Raw genomic sequence first — 20011 nt, 5'->3', positions numbered from 1 at the left:
TAAATAGAGCAATTTTATTTTCTATCACTTTTAGAACAAAATATACAATGGAATCATTTCAACACAGTATATGATTAGGCAATGATTTGATTTTAAAATAGTCACAGAGGTAAAGGATTTGACAAAATGTCTAGCTAAAATTACAAAGTCTACAATAGCAGCAAAGAATACTAAACTGTTTTATGATCAGATGTTATGCATGGTAACTGGTTCATACAGCAGCACACATTACTTTATACCCAATAAAGCGATCAGATTTAAATTGACAGTTCAGTGACTTTAATTCTTATAACAATTTGCAAAATGTATCTTTAATAAACAATTTCCTGTATCTGGTAACAAATGAAACAAGAAATTCAAATAGTAAAATCCAGAGTCACGTAAGCCCTTTTGTTAATTTCCATTTCATATTAGCATGAAAAACCTTAGCACTTTATCATATCTCCATGAAGGGACTCCCTATGAAAACTTGAAATACTAGGAATTGTAATGGAGTACAGAATTTTTTCTGGCTTGAAATGGATAGGTGCACACACTCTACATTTCTAAAATGTGCAATAATGAAAAATAATACATGCAAGAGATCAATTATAAATATACTGGAAAACAAGCTATAACTCTGTCATTTACACAGTTTAAATATATATTTTCTTTCAGATAGTCAGTAGAAAGGTAGACAAATACAAAGGCAACAAAGTTTTACAAAATATTAGACTTATTTATGCATGCATGTCTTTCAGATTTGGAAGTTGTTATTCAAGGGAGTTTTTTTTATTTCCCTTTCTAATGGAAACAAATTACTTATCAAAACTCTATATGCTTGAGAATGGCTTCAGGATTTACCTTGATCAGTCTTTAGCATGTCTGATGAAATTAAAAACAACAAGACCAACAAAAAAGACGCCCTTCATGTTATATAAAGCAAATGAGTGGGAAGAATATTATTGCCGCCAATCCAGTGCAAGTTATGCTGATTGCCGAGTCACTTCAAGCCCCCTGAATTTGACAAGGTATTTAAAATGCTCAATGATCTCTGCATTTTTATGAGGCTGTTTAATTGAAAGTTAATTTTTATGAGGCTGAATCTAGATTAAAATTATTTTACATCTCTTCAGTGGAAAGCTCTTGATGAGACGCAACGGTTTCAGTGACTTGTGGAAACTTGGGGGAAAAAATACTAGCTCACAAATAGATGAAACAAGTATTTACATTTCAAAAAGTCACACTGAACTATCCTATTACCCCAAATCTGCAAAAGCAGTCTTTTACTAAGTAGTTAGTTTAAATGGACTGTAAGCTACAGTTTCTCACAAGGTAGCCTCATTATGATACTACAAAAATAGTCAGTCAAACTAATGTTGATTTTCATATTTCACCAGTTTCAGAGGTTAATGGCTTAAGATCAGTCACTGAATGATGGACAACTATCAGTGTGCCAAGTATTAATCTCATTAAATGACTTATCTATAGGTATTTATAAGTTCTTCCAATAAAACAGCTTTCTGAGGAGACAGTAAAAGCTTTTAAACAGGCTTGATATATTTATTTCCAAGCCCCACACACAAAATCACAACAAGATATAGTATATATGAGTGTAGAGTTATCAAATACTAGGTTTTCATTTTTAAAAATTGCATTTATACTTTCACTTTTACAATTAAATACTGCCACAGAACAGTTTATCTGCTAATAATATTTTTTGGCTGAAATCAGAAGTTTTTATTTAGGTAAAATACTAAGTTTAAATTACAACAATGCTTAAAACACTGTAGAAGGTGAAATGAGTGAAATACACTAGAATATTGATTCTCAAATGATATTTATTAAAATGAAGTAACATTTAAGATTACCTAATGTCAGATGTGCAAAAATTTTAAAGTTACGACATCAAGTGACTGATTGAAAAAAGGTGAACATTTGAGTCCAATCAGAATTCCATTAAGTCAGAGGTACTCAGTCTCTGTCTTTAGGAATCTGTATGTGCTTCATATAGATCCTATAAGATTTGATCACCAGAACAGCTCCCCATGCTTTTTGGCACATACAAGAGCACTCAAGCAGCCAGGAAGTGGGAAGAGAGAGAAAATGTTGGCGAGGAATCACAAACAGCCACCAAATTGTGGAGTGACTTCTGGACATGCTAAATGACAATGTCACAGCTCAGTCATTACAGGCAGTGTCTTCACAGTTATATTGTGGCCCAGAAACCAAGCAATGAAGAAATGGCTCTCCAGCTCTTCAAGATGAGGTATCACTTCATTAGTCTCTTTGGACTGGTTTTATGTTTATACTGGGGATTTAAGACGTAAATAAATAGAAGATGGAAATATAGTTTTGGAGTTGGTCTACGATTTACTAGAGTGGTTACTACAACTGTTAATTTAAGAAGGCTTAAAGACTTATTCATTTGTATAGTTTGTATGTTAATTTTGGTGGCTGCATGCTCTACTGCCCAGAAGTAATTAAGGTGGCTGTTCAAATGAGAATACTTGCTAATAATCACTTCACCTACATCCACTGCAATAAGTCTGACAAATACTGTCCAAATTGCTAGCAGGAAGCTCATCTGAAAGAGGATTAATTAATATATATATATATTATATATATATATATATACACACACACACACACACACACATACACACACACACACACCTCACAATAGCTTCCTCCTATGTCTTGAGCATCATTCACCCTAGGGCAGAAATGAAGGCTGTCAGTATTATACCTTGGATCAACTTTTGAAGGATAGAAGAAAGGAAAATACTCTTGATGAAGCCTGTACCCCTATTCCCATAACTCTGGCAAGCTGGTGGGGAGGGGGAGACTGTTCTGAGCACCCATCCTAGACTATGATTGCCAATGACATCAGGATCCTGGAGCACCGCAAATCCCACTACACAGCAGCACATGGCAGGTGCCTGCTGTTGCAGAGGATAGCGACCTGAAATAACACAGAATAAAGAGCTCTGAGAAGTCCTCAGACATTCTGAGCCCTTGTTCTTGAGGAAGGGGAGACACGGGATGGAGTCAGAAGGAAGAAAAGTGAAGGAGGGGTGGCAGAGAGAGACAAGGGTATTAAAAAATACAGAGAAGAGGGCCCCTGCTTCTATGCTTTTCACCTGTTGTAAATCTTATCTACTTGCCAAGCTCCCAGCCTAAACTGCACTCGAATACCTACGTCCCAGAGGTGGTCAACACAGGTGCTAAAGTCCCAGAGGCCACAGACTGCCTTTACTACAAGAAAAAGTTCAACTACCAAAGAGACAGGCCAACAGTATACATATTGTTTACTTCTTCACAAGTATCTCTCAATAGCAAACTGCTATTTTCTAATCTCCAGGCTAAACTGGAAAACTCTGTAGAAACTAATTAGGAACCAAGAAAAGCTTTTTTGATTACACACCTAAACTAACTTTATCAGAGATACGCATGTGGCATAGGGTATGCCCTAGTCTCTCTGAAGATGGAAGCATCTACTAAGGGAAGGCTGAATAATGCAAAAGAAAGCAAGAGAGCACAGGGAGCTGAACAATATCTGAATACTGCAGCAGAAGTTACAGAATAAAAATTATATATACAGTCGGAAAGCAACAACGTTTACACTTATTAGTATGTGCCAGTTGTATTTCAGTAAAAAACAAATTGTACAGCTTTCTAGAGACGTTATTTGCTTTTCTTTTCAAATGAAACTGCTCATGTAGCTTCAAGCTTTCCGTTTAATCCATGGCTCTTTCCACTTGTAATTTAGCTTTAAAAATTGATAGTCTTTTTAAAAAAGCTATAATGTTATTTTAGACTGTTAAAAGGGAAGCAGCAAAGCTAAAATAGAATTACAATGATAATACTGGAACAAAAAAGTTGGCGTAAAAGTAATTGGTAGATGAAAGCGTGGCTTTCAATAGCTTTTCAAACACAAATTATTAATTTTAATTCCTTCTGTAAAGAGTTGCATAAGGAGCATTAGATACTCTTTTCATTTAACCCCCAAAAATGAAAGGTGAAAATCTAGTGGAAGCTCCAACCAACTCAGCCCAGGCCTACTTACAGGAGTCCAAGAGTAGTGATGTCCAAGATAACTGGGGGGGGGGGGGGGGGGAGGGAGGGAGAAATCCTGGCCCCTTGGAAGAGAATGGCAAAACTCCCACTGATGTTTGTGGTGTCATGATTTCATGCTATGAGAATCTCTTCATTATGTAACGTGGGAATTTTTGTTACTATAATTTAGAAAATACAAATCTGAAAGTATGTTAATAGGTATCATCTCAAGGTTCTAGCAGGCCTATATCATTGAAAGAAATAGCAAAGATTCAGGTGTGAAGAACAAGCAAGGCTCCAGTTTTAGGACATGTCCCATACAGATTACAACACATGCACAGTGTATACAAAATACAGGAGTATCACACCAAGCCATACAAAGAGCTACGCGATCTTACTGAATGTTGTGACTGAGCTGGTTCAGTTATTCTTAAAATGGAGCGCTCTCTTTCCTCATGCAAAACCAGTCCTGTGAAATGGATATTCCCTGACTAAATGAAAGTCGTCTACATGGCCAATTTTTACTCAGAAGGGTCTTTATAACCTGCCTTGCAACAAAAAGAATTCAAGAGTTTGTTAAACACGGTGTTAGTTTTAGGGACAATTTTAACACAGTGTGTGTACATATATACATACGTACACACACACAAACTGCATTTATAAATAGAGCAAGTCTGCACAGAGTTGCCTATGGCTCTAATTTTTGCTCTCAGAGAACCAATTATTTTGTTGACATTTTCCCTAAAGAATGATGTAAAGAAATCTCTCCAGCTGGAATTTCTCTTATGTCCTAGCGTAAGCATGGTGGCAACACTATTCAGTGTTAGGAAAGAGAGTTTATATTCTGTCCTATGAAATGAGTGAGGACACTATCAAAAAGAAACTGATTGCACAATTGTCTACTCTGTCAGGTCTGCAAGTACAGAGAAGAAAGTTAGATACAGATGAGTACAATACATGTATATGATGGGGGGAAAGAAAAAGTCACAAATCAAAAACAGTCTCAATCTACACCAGTGTTGAATTTAGTTTGGAACTGAAAGCAAGCTTAACTAAGAAGGGTTTCAACCTGGCTTGCATCATTAAGTTCACAAGCATGCTCTCAGATCCAACCTAAAATGTGAATCAGCATTATTATACTGCTTCATTCTAACAAACGTTACAGCAAATGTTTGACTATTTGAATTGTAAAATACAGCTAATTTACATAGATATCTTAACCATCCAAAATGTACAAATCTGAATTCAAACCTATCATTTTGCTTGCAACAAACCCTGTTTGCTAGAGTATAAAGGCTCAGATTTAAACAAAAGTAGTAATTTAAAAACACAACTAATGTACTGTGAAAGAGCTTTACATCCCATTCTTCATGCTCTGCTTGGAGACATTCATACTTCTAGTAAAACCAAAGGGTAACCATTCCATTTTTATCTGTAAACAAACACACCACATTTTGGTCCTCCATGACTAAGAAGTCTCCATACCTCATTTTGGAGCAGTCTTTGTACAGCTGAGAGAAACTGATACAACTGAAATACTCAACAGCTGGGTGCAAAGCCTGTATTCAGACTCTACTTTTAGTCCCCGAGGCCTTGTGTTGACTGGGTAAAAGTGGAAAGCCACGAAGACATGGCTGATTTTGCATTTGTGAAGGCCCCTCCTACTGACTGACCTGCATTATAAACAAACAAAAAAGAGAAAAAAGTTACTCAGAAGGTGTAATATGATTTTTCTAGACAGTATATACCCCATAACATATTCTTTGCATATTAAAGACACCACGGAGTGATTACAAAACACAGAGGTTTAATCTGCAACTTAAAATGTAAACACCCAGATACACTCAAAGAATTTAAAGGTGGCATCTTAGAAGAAATAGTTTGTGCCAAACAGCAATAATTATAGTCTTTAAGTGGCCTCTTCAGGTCCAAGCCTGAAAGGCTCTTAGGGCCCAAGCTCATCTCAGAGCAGTAGCAGCTGAGAATTCAAGAGAGAAAGAGGGAGAAGACAGATCACTTTCATTCTGAATAATCCGGTCAAGAATTTTGGCAAAGCCACAAGAGAACAAGCACTTATGAAGCTCCTTAACTGGTGGCCTTGTGTTCTCTCTCACCATTTGATGAGGTCATGCTGGACAATCAAAACAGTATAGGCTTGATCTAAAGTCCACTGAAGTCAATGGGAGCCTTTCTATTGACTTCAATGGTCTTTAGATCAGGCACTATCAGAGAAACACAAAATGAGAATAATTTGTTATTGCTGGAGAGTATGGCTTAGTAGTTTAAGCACTTACTAAGGATGAACAGTCTTTCGTCTGAAACCTTAAAATACAGATATTTACTCTGAGCAAAGCCTGGCTTTTAAACAGAAGTTTACTCCGGTATCCTTATCTAAAATAGCCCCTCGTCCTATTGTTGTGTAGTGTGCTGTGTCCCAATTATTAACCTCTCTGCCAGCCTTCCCGCCTCCCCCCGGCTGCATTTCTGTGGTGGGTAGATATATCTGTAAAGCACATTAGGATAAAATGCACTACAGAAATATAATACACTATTATTAAATAACCATGGCATGTCATGCTTGTAGTATCTAGCTAGCTGCACACTCTTTCAACCTGGTTACAGACAAACAGATTTCTTACCTACAGCTTTTCCTGTTTGAACAACATTCCGGCTGGTATTGACCATAGCAGTTCCAATTTTCTTGCCACGTTCACTGTTCTGGACAGAGCTAAGCAAGAGAAATGTTGAAAGAGCATTAGTCAACTGACTCACTACCTACTCAAGGGACAAAATTTAGTCTAAAATAGCAATTAAGTATAATCAAGCTCATAAGATTCAGATCCATCTCCTCATTCCACCACAGACCAGTTACACACATAAACATGTGTCAGGCATAAAGGAGGAAGGGGAGAATAGATTCATCATTATGGAACACGCTGTGCTCTTTGGTGTAAGACCCGAAGACATTTGTGGGAAGTGTTTCTGTTGTAGATTACAAGACAAAATTTTACAGCATCTACATTTAGGTACCTTTGAAAATTTTACCCTTAGTCTATAAGCTTTGTTAAAAAGCATGTGGCTGGTGGGCTGATTCTGAATGTTTGTCATTGCTTTGTCCATTCAGAAGAACTGTTAATTTTACTTTGTGCTATCCATAAGAATCAACTTTTTGAACAAGTATGCCTTTCATCTCATGCTTTTTCAAACAAGTAAGGAAGAATTATGTTACTATCACTGGAAAAAAAGCATAAAGCAATTAGTTTCTATTCATTTTAAATGGCAGCAGTTGTAAAATCTTCTTATTTGGTTTTATAATATAATATTCAAATAAAAATGTCAGTTTCCTCATCCACTCCATATATATGTACATATATCAAAACCTTAGAAAATACTGCTATAGTAAAGCAAGCTGCATTCTATTCCACTTTAAGCATTTCCAGGCAAATAGTCAAATAACGTTAATCTTTATTGTTGATGTATAAAGGATAAAGAGCAGATTCTTTTCAGGTATCAGTTTGGGCTGGATTTGCAAAGTCTAATTTTGGTAAGGTGAACATTTTTCACAGCACTGTCACTTGTGGAGAATAAATATGTTGCAAGAATACTTCCTTCATTAGAATCATACTTTAAGGACTATTGATCCCCTTAAATTCAGTTTAGAGTTTCACAAAGTGCTAATGACTCCCCTCTCAAAAAAAGGTGTAGGTGATAAAACAGTATCAAATGAAATGGGGACACCAATGGCTTTGGGAATTAGAAATGAGTTACAAGAAGACTTATCTCCAGATTACAGGCTAAAACACGGTCTAAGTTTAAATTGATAGCCACTGCCATTATCATGGTAAGGTAGTCTCTGTGAAATGGGTTTCTGATCCCAGTTTTCATCATGGAAACCTAGCCACTGTTACGAGAACAGGCAACAAGGACCAAACCTTTTCTCCCTAGAGCTGTCCCTTGAAGTCAGGTTTTATTTCTACACACAAAAATTGACTGTAAAAAATGATACCTTTGTACCTCCATAGATCTTCTCCCTCTTCTTAGAAAGTAACATCTGCTAACTTTATTGACAAGAGTGACAGCTAGCGAACAGGAGCAGCAAACAGGGGAGTTTTACAAGAGAATTCTCCAGGTGAAGGATGAGAGCCTACATGACCCTTGAGTGAGTTTGTTGTCTGTTTGTTTGTTGTGTGCTTGCTTGCCATACACTTGCTGAGCCAAGAGCTTATTAATGAGGCCCCAGCCTATCTTAAGATCCCTAACCCAGTTAGGATCCCTTAACAAGGGGGGGGGAAGAGGGGAGACGTTAACTCAGGGAGAACAGGGGTTTAAAAAGCCAGCTCCTAAGCAACCAGAAGACCTAGCAAACGGGAGTTTTGAGACTGAGTATGAGAGGCAGATGCACCTAATGAACACTCTAAACATAGGCCACTGAGGATACCTCTCCTGGGGAGGGAACCCCAGTTACTAGGAAGAGTCAGTAATGGTAATGGGGGATTCAATTATCAGAAATATAGCTAGCTGCGTTTATGATGACCAGGAGACCCATACGGTAAATTGCCAGGTGCAAAAAAGGTTGCATGTCTCATGAAACATTTAGATAGCCTTCTGTGCAGCGCTGGGGAGGAGCCAGTGGTTGTGGTATATGTAGGTACCAAAGACACCAGGTAGGAGAGAGGTCCCGGAGGACAAATTTAGGCTGCTAGGTAAGAGATTAAAGCCCGGACCTCAGGGTAGCACTCTCTGAAATGCTTCCAGTTGCATGCACAGGGCCAGAAAGACAGGCAAAACTGCAGGGTCTCAATGCGTGGATGAGACAATGGTATAGGGAAGAGGGTTTAGGATTATTACAGGAAGGATGGGCTCCACCTAAACCAAAATGGAACCAGATTGCTGGCATGTAAAATTAAAAAGGTCGTAGAGGAATTTTTTAAACTAAGGGCTGGGGGAAAGCAACAGGTGCTGAGGAGCACACAGTTTGGGTAGAGACATCCCTTAGGGACAAATTTAGTGAAGGGGGAACTCTATATCCTAGTAAAGGGGATAGGAAAGAAGTTGGTAAAGTACAGTAGGAGCTAGTGAGGAACAGTCAAACATAAAGAAGTCTCATTTATATATAAAATACATAAAGGCAAGCAACTGAATATTGACAAAATGAACAAATGCTTGGATACAAATCCTAGAAATCTCAATACTAAAGTGGGTGAACGAGAGTGCCGGTCATTAAATGAAGATATTGATATAATACACATCATGGAAACTTGGTGGAATGAGGATAATCAGTGAGATGTGTTAATACCAAGGTACAAAATATATATGAATGAGAGAGTTAGTCACAGTGGTAGGAGAATGGCATTCTATATGAAAGAAAGCATAGAGTCAAATAAAGTAAAAATCTTAAATGAATCAGACTTTACGATAGAATCTCTATGGATAGAAATTCCATGCTTGAACAATAAGAGTATAGCAGTAGGAATATGCTACCAACCACTTGACCAGGATGGTGACAGTGACTGTGAAATGCTCAGGGAGATTAGAGAGGATACAAAGGTAGAAAACCCAATATTAATGGGGGATTTCAACTATGACTGGTTACGTGTCTCCTCGGAAAGACATGCAGAAATAAAATGTCTAGACACATTAAATGGCTGCTTTTTAGAGCAGCTTGTCCTGGAACCCACAAAGGGAGAAGCAATTCCTAATATCGTCCTAAGTGGAGCACAGGATCTGCTCCAAAAGGCGAACATAGCAGAACCGCTTAGTAATAATGACCATAATATAATTAAATTTAACATCCATATGGGGGAGGAGGGGGTGGAAATGCCAAAGAAACCCACCACAGTAGCTATTAACTTCAAAAAATTGAACTACACAAAAATGGGAGGGGAAACCCTCAAAAAGCCCCAGTTAAACAAAAATTAAAAAGAACAGTCACAAGGGTGGAATGCCTGCAAACTGCATGAAGACTATTTTAATACACCATAATGGAGGCTCAAACTAAATGTATACACCAAATAATAGTAATAAAAAAGAGTAAGAGGATCCAAAGAATGCCAATATGGCTAAACAGCAGAGTAAAAGAAATGGTTAGAGGCAAAAAGACATCCTTTAAAAATCGAAAGTCAAATCCTATTGAGGAATACAGAAAGAAGCATAAACTCTGGCAAGTCAAGTGTAAAGTATAAGAAGGCAGACCAAGAAAGAATTTGAAAAGGAAGTAGCTAAGGACACAAAATCTAACAGCAAAAAAACCCAAAACAACCCACTAAGTACATCAGAAGCAGTAGTCAGTGGGGCAACTGGATGACCGAGGTGCTAAAGGAGCACGCAAGGAGGATAAGGTCATTGTGGAGAAGCTAAATGAATTCTTTGCATCAGTCTTCATTGCAGAGGACATGGGGGAGATTCCCATACCTAAGCCATTCTTTTTAGGTGACAAATCTGAGGAACTGTCCCAGACTGAGGTATCACCACCCATATCTCAGACTTATTTGCACCAAAATGTAGCCGCTCTAGCTTTTTGTTTGTGGTGCAGAGTTGAAAACTTGACTGTCCATCAAACTTGACTGTCCAGCGGACAAAGGACATTGGCCTGTGGGATACTCTTGGCAAACTCTCAGAGCACAAGTCCAGTGGGACTGCATCTATACTGCAAAGCAATAGGGCTTGAACCCGTGGTACAACGTTGATTCAGGCTCGGACCCCTCAACGGTCCTGGGTCCAGTATGTGTGTAGACGGAAGGGGGGTTAGGTTTGCGCCTAAGCTGGAACCCTGGGTTTATGTTACAGTGTAGACATAGCCTTTGACAAGGTCCCCCACAAAAGGTTCTTAAGCAACCTAAGCAGTCAGGGATAAGAGGGAAGGTCCTCTCCTGGAGAGTAACTGATTAAAAGATAGGAAACAAAGGGTAGGAATAAATGGTCAGGTTTTCACAATGGATCGAGATAAATAGTAGGGTTCCCCCAAGGATTTGTATTGGGATGTGTGAAGTTAAGCATATTCATAAATGATCTGGAAAAGGGGGTGAACAGTGAGGTCCAAAACCAAGAACAAAAAGTTACAAAGGGATTCACTAAACTGTATGACTGGGTGAAAAAATGGCAGATTACATTCAAACTTGATTTGTGCAAAGTAATACACGCTAAAAAAAATAAAATAATCCCAACTATACATACAAAATGATGGATCTAAATTAGCTGTTACCACTCAAGAAAGAGATCTTGGAGTCATCATGGATAGTTCCCTGAAAACATCCAACTCAACGTGCAGCGGCAGTCAAAAAGAGCTAACAATGTTAGGAACCATTAGGAAAGGGATAGATAAGAAGACAAAAATATCATAATGCCACTATATAAATCCATCGTATACCCACACTTTGAATACTATGTTCAGTTCTGGTTGCCCCATCTCAAAAAAGATATATTAGAATTGGAACAGGGAAGGGCAACAAAATGATTAGGGTTATGGAACAGCTTCCATATGAGGAGAAATTAAAAAGACTGGGACTGTTCATTTTAGCAAACAGATTATGAAGGGGGGGGATATAGGGTGACCAGAGGGCACGTGTGAAAAATCGGGAGAGGGGGTGAGGGGATAATAGGTGTCTATATAAGAAAAAGCCCCCATAATCGGGACTGTCCCTATAAAATTGGGATATCTGGTCACCCGAGGGGGATATGATAGAAGTCTACAAAATCATGAATGGTATGGAGAAACTGAATAGGGAACGGCAAACCGCGGACACTGGGAGCTGAGGGGCTCCGTGCCTGTGAACGCTCCAGGTAAACAAAACGTCCAGGCCCGCTAGCGGCTTACCCTAACAGGCCAGGAGCCAAAGTTTGCCAACCCCTGAAATATAGGGTCCGCTTATGAAAGGGTCATACAGTTTTTGCTATTTTTACCTAACCATCTTGGGGGAGGGGGGGTCGGCTTATAAACGAACAGGCTAATGAACGAGTATATACGGTACTTCTTCAGACAAATCATGGTCAATCTGTGGAATTGTTGCCATGAGATGTTGTGAAGGCTGGGTCCAAGTGGTGTAAGTTGGAACTGGACAACAGGGATGGATCACTCAAAATTGCCCTGTTCTGTCCATTCCCCCTGAAGCATCTGGCACTGGCCACTGTCAGAGACAGGATACTGGGCTAGATGGACCATCAGTCTGACCTAGTATGGCCGTTCTTATGTTTAAAAGTAAGTTTTATTACTTTATACACATACAGTAGAACCTCAGAGTTATGAACACTTTGGGAATGGAAGTTATTCATAACACTCCCTTTTTTTTTTTTAATAGTTTACATTTAATACAGCACTGTATTTGCCTTTTTTGTTTTTGTTTTTTGGTCTCTCTAATTGCATACTTCTGGTTCCAAATGAGGTGTATGATTGATCGGTCAGTTTGTAACACTGGTGTTTGTAATTCTGAGATTCTACTGTATAAGCACTCAAGGACCAACAAAGCTAAGAGAGATTTATCTATTGACGCTCATGCATCAGAATTGATAGTTAACTTGCAACTACAAGATTGAATTTATACCTATTAAACTCTACTGAAGATAATAGGGTTGCACAGGTGTAACTGAGGGCAGAATTAGGCTTGATGAATCTTTACTGTTGATGGATGCAAGAACAGGAATGAACCCAGCTTGATTCTAGAATCCAGGCTGAGTTTTCAAAGCTGAAGGTTATGGAAAAATATATTTCTATTATTAAATTGAAAAAAGTTGAATCAGGGACACAAATATTGAACCCCAAAGCATCAATTTTATCATTATTTTCAGTAGCATCAAATTGGATTTAAAGGGCCAGATCCTCTGCTGACTTAAAAATCAGTGGAACTATGCAGAGGATTTGGCCCAGAGTTTAAAAAAAGAAAAAAATATACCAGAAAAAAAAAATCATTGTACTTGAAATGTTTTAAAAGTTTTAGATTAAAATATTAACAAGTGAACATTAATAAGTGGGTTAGCAAGAGGAGATATTGCACTATGGACAATGCAGCTCTAACAATATTTATATTCATCAATTTATTATTTGTGTTGCCCCAATAAAAGGATCAAGGACCTACTGTGCTAGGCACTGTACACACATGAAAAGACAGTCATGCACTGACAATATTTTTCACTATCTCGGGCACATTTCCCATTCTTAGATGTTGCTAGTTTAGAAAGAGTGCAGCATACAATTTCATGAAGAGGGTCAATTCCCATATCTTTAAAAGAATCTTGATTTATCTACATATTCTCAATTTAGCAACAAACAATAAAATATCAAAGTATTATATACTTACTGTGATAATCTTAACTTTACATCTGATACAGAGTATTGGCCCTGGAATGGGTGGCTGGAAGGGGAAAAATTACAGTGTTTTAATTTTGTCATTTTTTCCATAATGAAAAATCAGCATGCTTTTATTTGCTGGTTGTCCTCCACTGCAACAAAGAAAATATCTAGTTATACATGATATATATACCAGTTGTGGTTCAATTGTAGGATTTTGACGAATCACTTGTAAATGGATGGCAGATTGCAAACTAGACATGTTTATTCTTCTTTTAAAATCTCATAAAAGCTGACAGCTGAGACACTCCTCCTGCTGACAAGATGAGGCATAATGAGAGAAGTGATGTCTCAGGTAGCCATGTATGGCTTCATAGATTAAAAAAAAAATGCCATAAACTGAACTCAAACAGCAGCCAGTGCAACACATGGAGTACAAGTTTAACTAGCTCTATGCAGCATGCTGTCTTATTCTGTACTACCCGAAGCTGCGGAGTTGTCTTCAAATGAAACCTAAAATACAGCACATTTGCACAGTCCAATTTTAAAGTAAAAAAGGCATAAAAACTATGGCAAAGTCTACATTTAAAAAGGAAAGAATGCAACCTCTGAACCAACAACACTGCTGTCAAATGATGATCCTGGCCATTACTGCTCCCTGGAAATATAGACGCAATCAAAAATCCACAGGAACCAGCAGACTGTAAACCTCTAAGGAAAGGTGGATGAAGCCTCTGCAGCCAACTCTCTCAAAGTTATTCAGAGACTTCCTACCAGCTTCACTTCTGCCTTTAGGCAGCGCTTTAGCAAGCTTCTTCTCATCTATGCCCCACAATCTCAGTCAGGTACTAGTAATGAGAGAGACTGCACGACCCTGGTCTGAAGAAAAGGAGATGCCTCCAGAACTTTTACAGCAGTTCAGTCCTGAATATCTCAAAGTTTCCCAGAGTTGCCTCATATATGCTGTAGGGAGGAGCAATGAAAGAGAACCTTGTAACATCCCACACAAAAGCTCTCTGATTCCATATAAGAACAGCACAATAAAATCTTTATTTCTCCCTCTTATTTCTGAACTTGGTTTCTTACCTAGAATTTACTTCTGCAAGAGCAGGATGCTTGTTGCTGTTCCACACCCTGTAGCTGTGTGTATTTTTCCAAGTTGCTACAAACGCTGTTCCGAAGTCTGACAATATCTTGTCATTATCTGATGAATAAAAGACAGAAGGTGAGTGGACCTGTAGCAATGCACTGAGGATGTAAAAAGAAATGAAAAAGAGGTTTTGAAAGAAAAACAGAAATTTCCTCGATTCTTGTCAGAGAACACGGGGTTCCAGTTCCATAAACATTAGCAAAGCAACAAGCTCATTATTTTGGGTTTAAAAAAATGCCACTGCCCAACATAAAGAGTTAAGGAAAGGAAAACTGAGTTCAGACAACCAAGAAATTCATTTAAAGGAACACTGACAACTTAGTTTAGATACAACTGAGTGGTTTTTTTTTTTTTTAATATATCACTGAATAAAACTGTATTTTGCTTTTTTGATATCAAGCTGTTAAACATCCCCATATAATGAACCTAGACTGCACTGTGCCGCCATACGAGAATCTGAAAGTGAAGGTAAGTGGCCTAGCTCTGTTGCAAGGCATTATCCAACAGCAGGGAACAAGTCATAGAACATGACATCACCTGCACTGATCTTGCCCTAACAGCAGAACCCTGCTTTACTGTACTACATTAAACTGCAAATTCAATTTGAGGGTGAAGCTGAGAGTTACTAAAGTGTGAATTAATGAACAACCATCACACACTTCAGGTGTATTACGTTAATGTCCCTTTAACAATATATTTACAAATACAGAAAATCTACCTAGAATATTCAGAAAGGAAAAGTAAAATCTATCATGGGGTTCATGAAAAGCATGTTATGCCACAAACGGTTAGTCATCTTAAATAAAAGTACAAAGCTGGCAGATACAGAGAACACAGAGGACTTAATATATCTATGTTTGAAGTGAAACTTGATACAGTATTTGCTCATGAATATCAGAGTGGACACAGAATTGGCTGACAGGCAGTCAACTGAGAATAATTATGAAGGGGAGCTCAATTAAAAGGGTTAATTCTGGGCAAACAGAACTTTTCCTAAAAGATTTAGAGAGTTAGCTGTTTAAATTCTGCATAAACAATTGGGAATAGCTAAAGTCCACAAAGAGACCCTAAATTAGTAGGATGTCTGCATGTATAAATTTCAAGTACACCTCTACCCCCGATATAACACAAATTCGGCTATAACCCGGTAAAGCAGTGCTCCGGGGGAGTGGGGCTGCGCACTCTGGCGGATCAAAGCAAGTTCAATATAATGTGGTTTCACCTATAACACGGTAAGATTTTTTGGCTCCCGAGGATAGCGTTATATCGGGGTAGAGGTGTACTTCTATTTATGAGGAGCGGGTAATGGAAATTAACACAAATACCCAAGGGAAGATAACAAAGGGGGAATATAATAATCTCTAAATCATTGAGAGTTAACAACATAGAATAAAGCAAGAAATTAACGAAGATGGTCAAATTTTTTTTTCAACTGAGATAAAGGATGAGTATAAGCCAAGCTGAAAATGCAATGGAGCAATTGTTTACTATGCATTCAGCCTCTGCCCAGTCTCACCTCAGCCCCTAAAGAGGTTACCAGAATTTACCTGGCTGCAGCACAGCAGCAAGCAATGCATGAAGATAGGCACCAAACTGAGCCCTGATCCACTCGTCTCCTCCCTCCCAGCCAGTGCCATCGAGGAAAACATCATCCCTGTTCTCAGTTACATGCTTCACCAAGTAGTCTGCAAATCTCAGGTCAGCAGTTGTGAGGTTCAGGATCTTCCTGAGTTCTGGATCGTGGATTTGGACAAGGGCTTCCTCTATCTGATTGAAATAATCCCAAGGGGAAAAACAGTCTAAATAAGACCTTCAGCATACATAACCTGTACTATTTTTTGTCAAATGAGTAATTCATCCCCACCTACAACCACAACCAAAGGTAAGGAGAAACTGATGACCAAATTATGCTTCAACTGTTCTCAGGATATGAGATGATGGTCTGAAGTAGCCTGAACTTGATGAACTTCCTGGCAAAAACTGCAGAAGCTCTTTGTCAGGATTTTGAGTACGTTCCTATAGGGTATATTCCTAGAGATTCTTTTCTAAGGCTTTGATTTATTGGCTGGCTGAGTTAATCTGCTACCTGCATATAATTATTTAATGTTGTTGGGTGGTCATCATTATGCAATTGTAAACTTAATTCTTAGGGCATCTACAGCTTTCTGTTTGGGCATTTTTTATTGCCGCTTAAATATAAAGTAAATAAATATGAGGAAGAGCATATTCATGTTACCATAACTGTGTCTGTTTCTCAGTTATAAACATTTATTTTTAAGATCTTATTAGGCAGCCATGAAAGTTCACTAAGAGAAAAATAAACCATGACTAACAAGGAGTCATATGGAGCTTTAAAAAATATTCTATAAAGTGTAAACACTGGATATAATGTATTACACCAGAAACTTATTAATATTTTTGAAAGTGAACAAAGTTAAGGTTTTCCTGCTTCATTACTTATATAAATGCAAGTATACAGAATTCTAGCAGTATAGGTGTGAGACTCTATTGTATTTAAGGGCTTGTCTCCACAGTGAAATTGTTCCGGAATAAGATAGGATGTGAATTTACAGCACTATAGCTATTCCTGTGGACACACAGTTGATTCGGTCAATTTCCTTTAATAGACAAGCCCATAGCATAGGACATAGATAGTTAACTGAACACACATCATGAAAACTTGTTCGGTTGTCTACTTTAAACAAAGTACAGAAAATTTCAGTGAACCTAACTGGAAACTTAGGAATATTTTTGTATATATTGTCTTTTGACAAAAGCTCTTTGAATAGAAAGTGTGCAGGTAAGTTCTTCGGAGCAGGAACGATTTGTTGTGTGTTTGTACAGAGCCTAGGACAGTGGAGTTTTGGTCCATGACTGGAACTCCTAGGTACCGATACAAATAATAATAAAAATAATAATGTATTTAACAACTTCATTAGTAAACAAAGATTCTTATTTTGACTTAAACACGTTCATAATGCAATCCCTCTTTTTTTTAAAGTTTAAAAAGTTTTTAAGAAGAGAATTCATACTTCCACAATTGCATCACTTAGATGCTTCTGCTGACGGAACAGGATGTTGGTGGCTCCCGCAACAAAGCCACGGACTGTTACATCAGAGAGGAGGTGATGCTGTTGCAGTGCCATGTATGGCAAGCAAAGGTAACCCTAAGATAATGGAAATACTAAATGATTAGTAAGAAAAGGGGAAGGGAAAAACACCCCACCAAACCCCATCTTACTGTACTTACCCATCTCCACAGTCCTTCCTAGAGCTACATAAAAGCAAGAACACCACCCCACAGAGAGAACAAGCCTGGTTATTGCTCTGCACTATGTTCCTAGCCACACTGCCACTGGAGTCTGATGTTGCTTTGCTACATTAAGCAAACATAAGCAAACCAGGTTTCACAGAAATGGAGCATACTTGGTAATGGCTTATGGCAGCTTTCATTCTTAGTTGACTGGTTGAAATCCAGCCCAAACAGCTTCAGATGGTAACGGAGCTGACGAATGTGAAATGAGTTTGGTGGTCTCAATCCAGTTCTCATGTCCTTGGCATGCACAGTAAAGAGGACAAGAACTGAACGGGCAGTCAGACTATCCTTTCTTCCACAGTATAGTCTCTTCTGGCAGGACTCAGGTACACTGCCAGGACAGTTAGACACTCGTGCACTGTTGCTATCCATGTTTTTCAGGGACAGACTTTCAGGCTCCAGGGATAACTTTTTGTGAGCATGCGCATGCCTGCTTTAAAAAAAAAAAAAGCAGCAGGAGAAAAAGACTATGCTCTGTGCTTTTTAACCACTGCATCCTTATGATACTAATTATACGAGTGCTTTCCAGGAAAATTTGCTATTTAAAAAAAAGTCTAAGTCTTTGATGTAGGTTACACCCACATTCTAGTGATACAGCTGGAAGCATTATAATTTCCTTTTTAAGATAGAATTAATGTACCCCTTGAAACTCTAACCCAATTCCAACTGTTCAGATACATAAAGCATTGTGCAGTTCATTCACTAACGCTAACACAAGGACTACAGGCATACTGGACAAAACAACAAGAATGAATGTACATCATCATGCAGTACATGGCAATTTGAAACATATGGAAGGAAAGGAATAAAACTACTACTTTTTTTCTAGATTAAACACAAGGATCGCTCGCTATCCAGATGAAAAATACCAACAACTAAAACAGAACCGCCTTTGTCAAAGAATAAAAGAGTCCTATGTTAGAGAGTCACCAACCTGGAGTATTAGGTTTCTGGAAAAATAATATTAAGGAAGTTGACAATGCAATATTTAATTGTCATGTAATTTTAACAACCAGACAAGCTGTGCCATTTTAGAAATGCTTTGCCATTTAAAACAAAGAGGGCCCGATTCCAAACTCACCATGCAACTATGACAGCTTCTGATTTACACTAGTGTAAATGAGAGGAGCATCTGACCTTATCTAGCTGGCACTAAAATTAGTAACAAAAATCCATGACCTGTTTTTGCCTTGTAGTTTTGTGCTCTTTTATACTAGGAAATACATTACCACGTGGTCAATAAAGCCAGTTCATGACCTTTTGGCCCAATCTCATTCATCCAAGTTTGGTCTGGTGGACTAAACTTTCTTTCCATAGTATGGAACAAACAAAAACAAGAAAACAAACTTGTAAATAATCCTATCAAAAGAGCTTCGCTGATTATAAGGCCAGAAGGACCACTGTGATCAATGTAGTCTGACTACCTGTATAACACAGGCCATAACATTTCCTTGAATTAGAGTATAAATTTTAGAAAAACATCCATTCTTGATTTAAAAATTGCCAGATCTAAAATGGAGTTCAGTTTCATGTTGAATTAAATTGTTTGCTGAGAGTAGACAATCTAGAAGTTATTGAAGGATGCTCATCACTAGAAATTAGTATATCTGAAATTTCCAGTCCTCTGCTTTTGATTTCATTAGCTAAACTTGAATGAGAGAGTGCCTTTGTAGGATGGAAGGTAAACATTAAAAACCATATTGTCAGCTAAATTTAAATTGTTTAGTTCTCCATTTTAAAATCCATCTTAAAATGTTCAAGATTCCCTCCCCCCACCCCCTAAAGTGATTTTGTCCTTTTTACCAAATGAAAAAAAACACCGCTTTCCCCCTTTAAACTGGTATTTCTAATTGAACTGAAGTTAACATAACTTTGCATTTGCTTGTATGCAGTGTTGTTGTAGCCATGTCAGCCCCAGGATATTTGAGACAGAAAGTGGGTGAGGTAATATCTTCCATTGGTCCAACTTCTGTTAGTGAGAGAGAGAAGCTTTCGAGCTTACAGAGAGCTCTTCTTCGGCCTTGGCTACACTCGCGGATTCACAGCGCTGCCGCGGCAGCGCTGTGAAGCGCGAGTGTAGTCGCGCCACCAGTGCTGCGAGAGCTGTCTCACAGCGCTGCAAGTACTCCACCTCTCCGAGGGGAATAGCTTGCAGCGCTGCAAGAGAGTGTGCAGCGCTGCAGGCACTGATTACACTGGCGCTTTACAGCGCTGCACTCGCTGCGCT

The 20011-nt window shown here is 38.3% G+C and overlaps 1 protein-coding gene across 2 annotated transcripts in view; it reads right to left on the bottom strand.

Annotated features, from left to right (window-relative positions):
* Positions 1-20011, bottom strand: part of AVL9 (AVL9 cell migration associated) — a 71670-nt gene continuing 51659 nt past the window's right edge. The window contains exons 11-17 of one of the 2 annotated variants that reach the window (XR_004644509.1): positions 17501-17635; positions 16016-16235; positions 14405-14522; positions 13329-13382; positions 6678-6766; positions 5524-5711; positions 1-4586 (exon numbers count right to left, since the gene is read on the bottom strand). Coding sequence is in view for 1 of the 2 variants with exons in the window: in XM_034761145.1 (XP_034617036.1) it covers positions 5617-5711; positions 6678-6766; positions 13329-13382; positions 14405-14522; positions 16016-16235; positions 17501-17635 (711 nt within the window). In the remaining variant the exon portion in view is untranslated. Of the gene's footprint in view, positions 5712-6677; positions 6767-13328; positions 13383-14404; positions 14523-16015; positions 16236-17500; positions 17636-20011 lie in introns of both variants that reach the window. The other variant, XM_034761145.1, reaches the window with a different exon arrangement.

Source organism: Trachemys scripta, chromosome 2 (genome assembly GCF_013100865.1).
Source record: "Trachemys scripta elegans isolate TJP31775 chromosome 2, CAS_Tse_1.0, whole genome shotgun sequence".
Classification (NCBI taxonomy): Eukaryota; Metazoa; Chordata; order Testudines; family Emydidae; genus Trachemys; species Trachemys scripta.
Note: the sequence above shows the minus strand (reverse complement) of the source record. Positions and strands in the feature narration are given on the sequence as shown.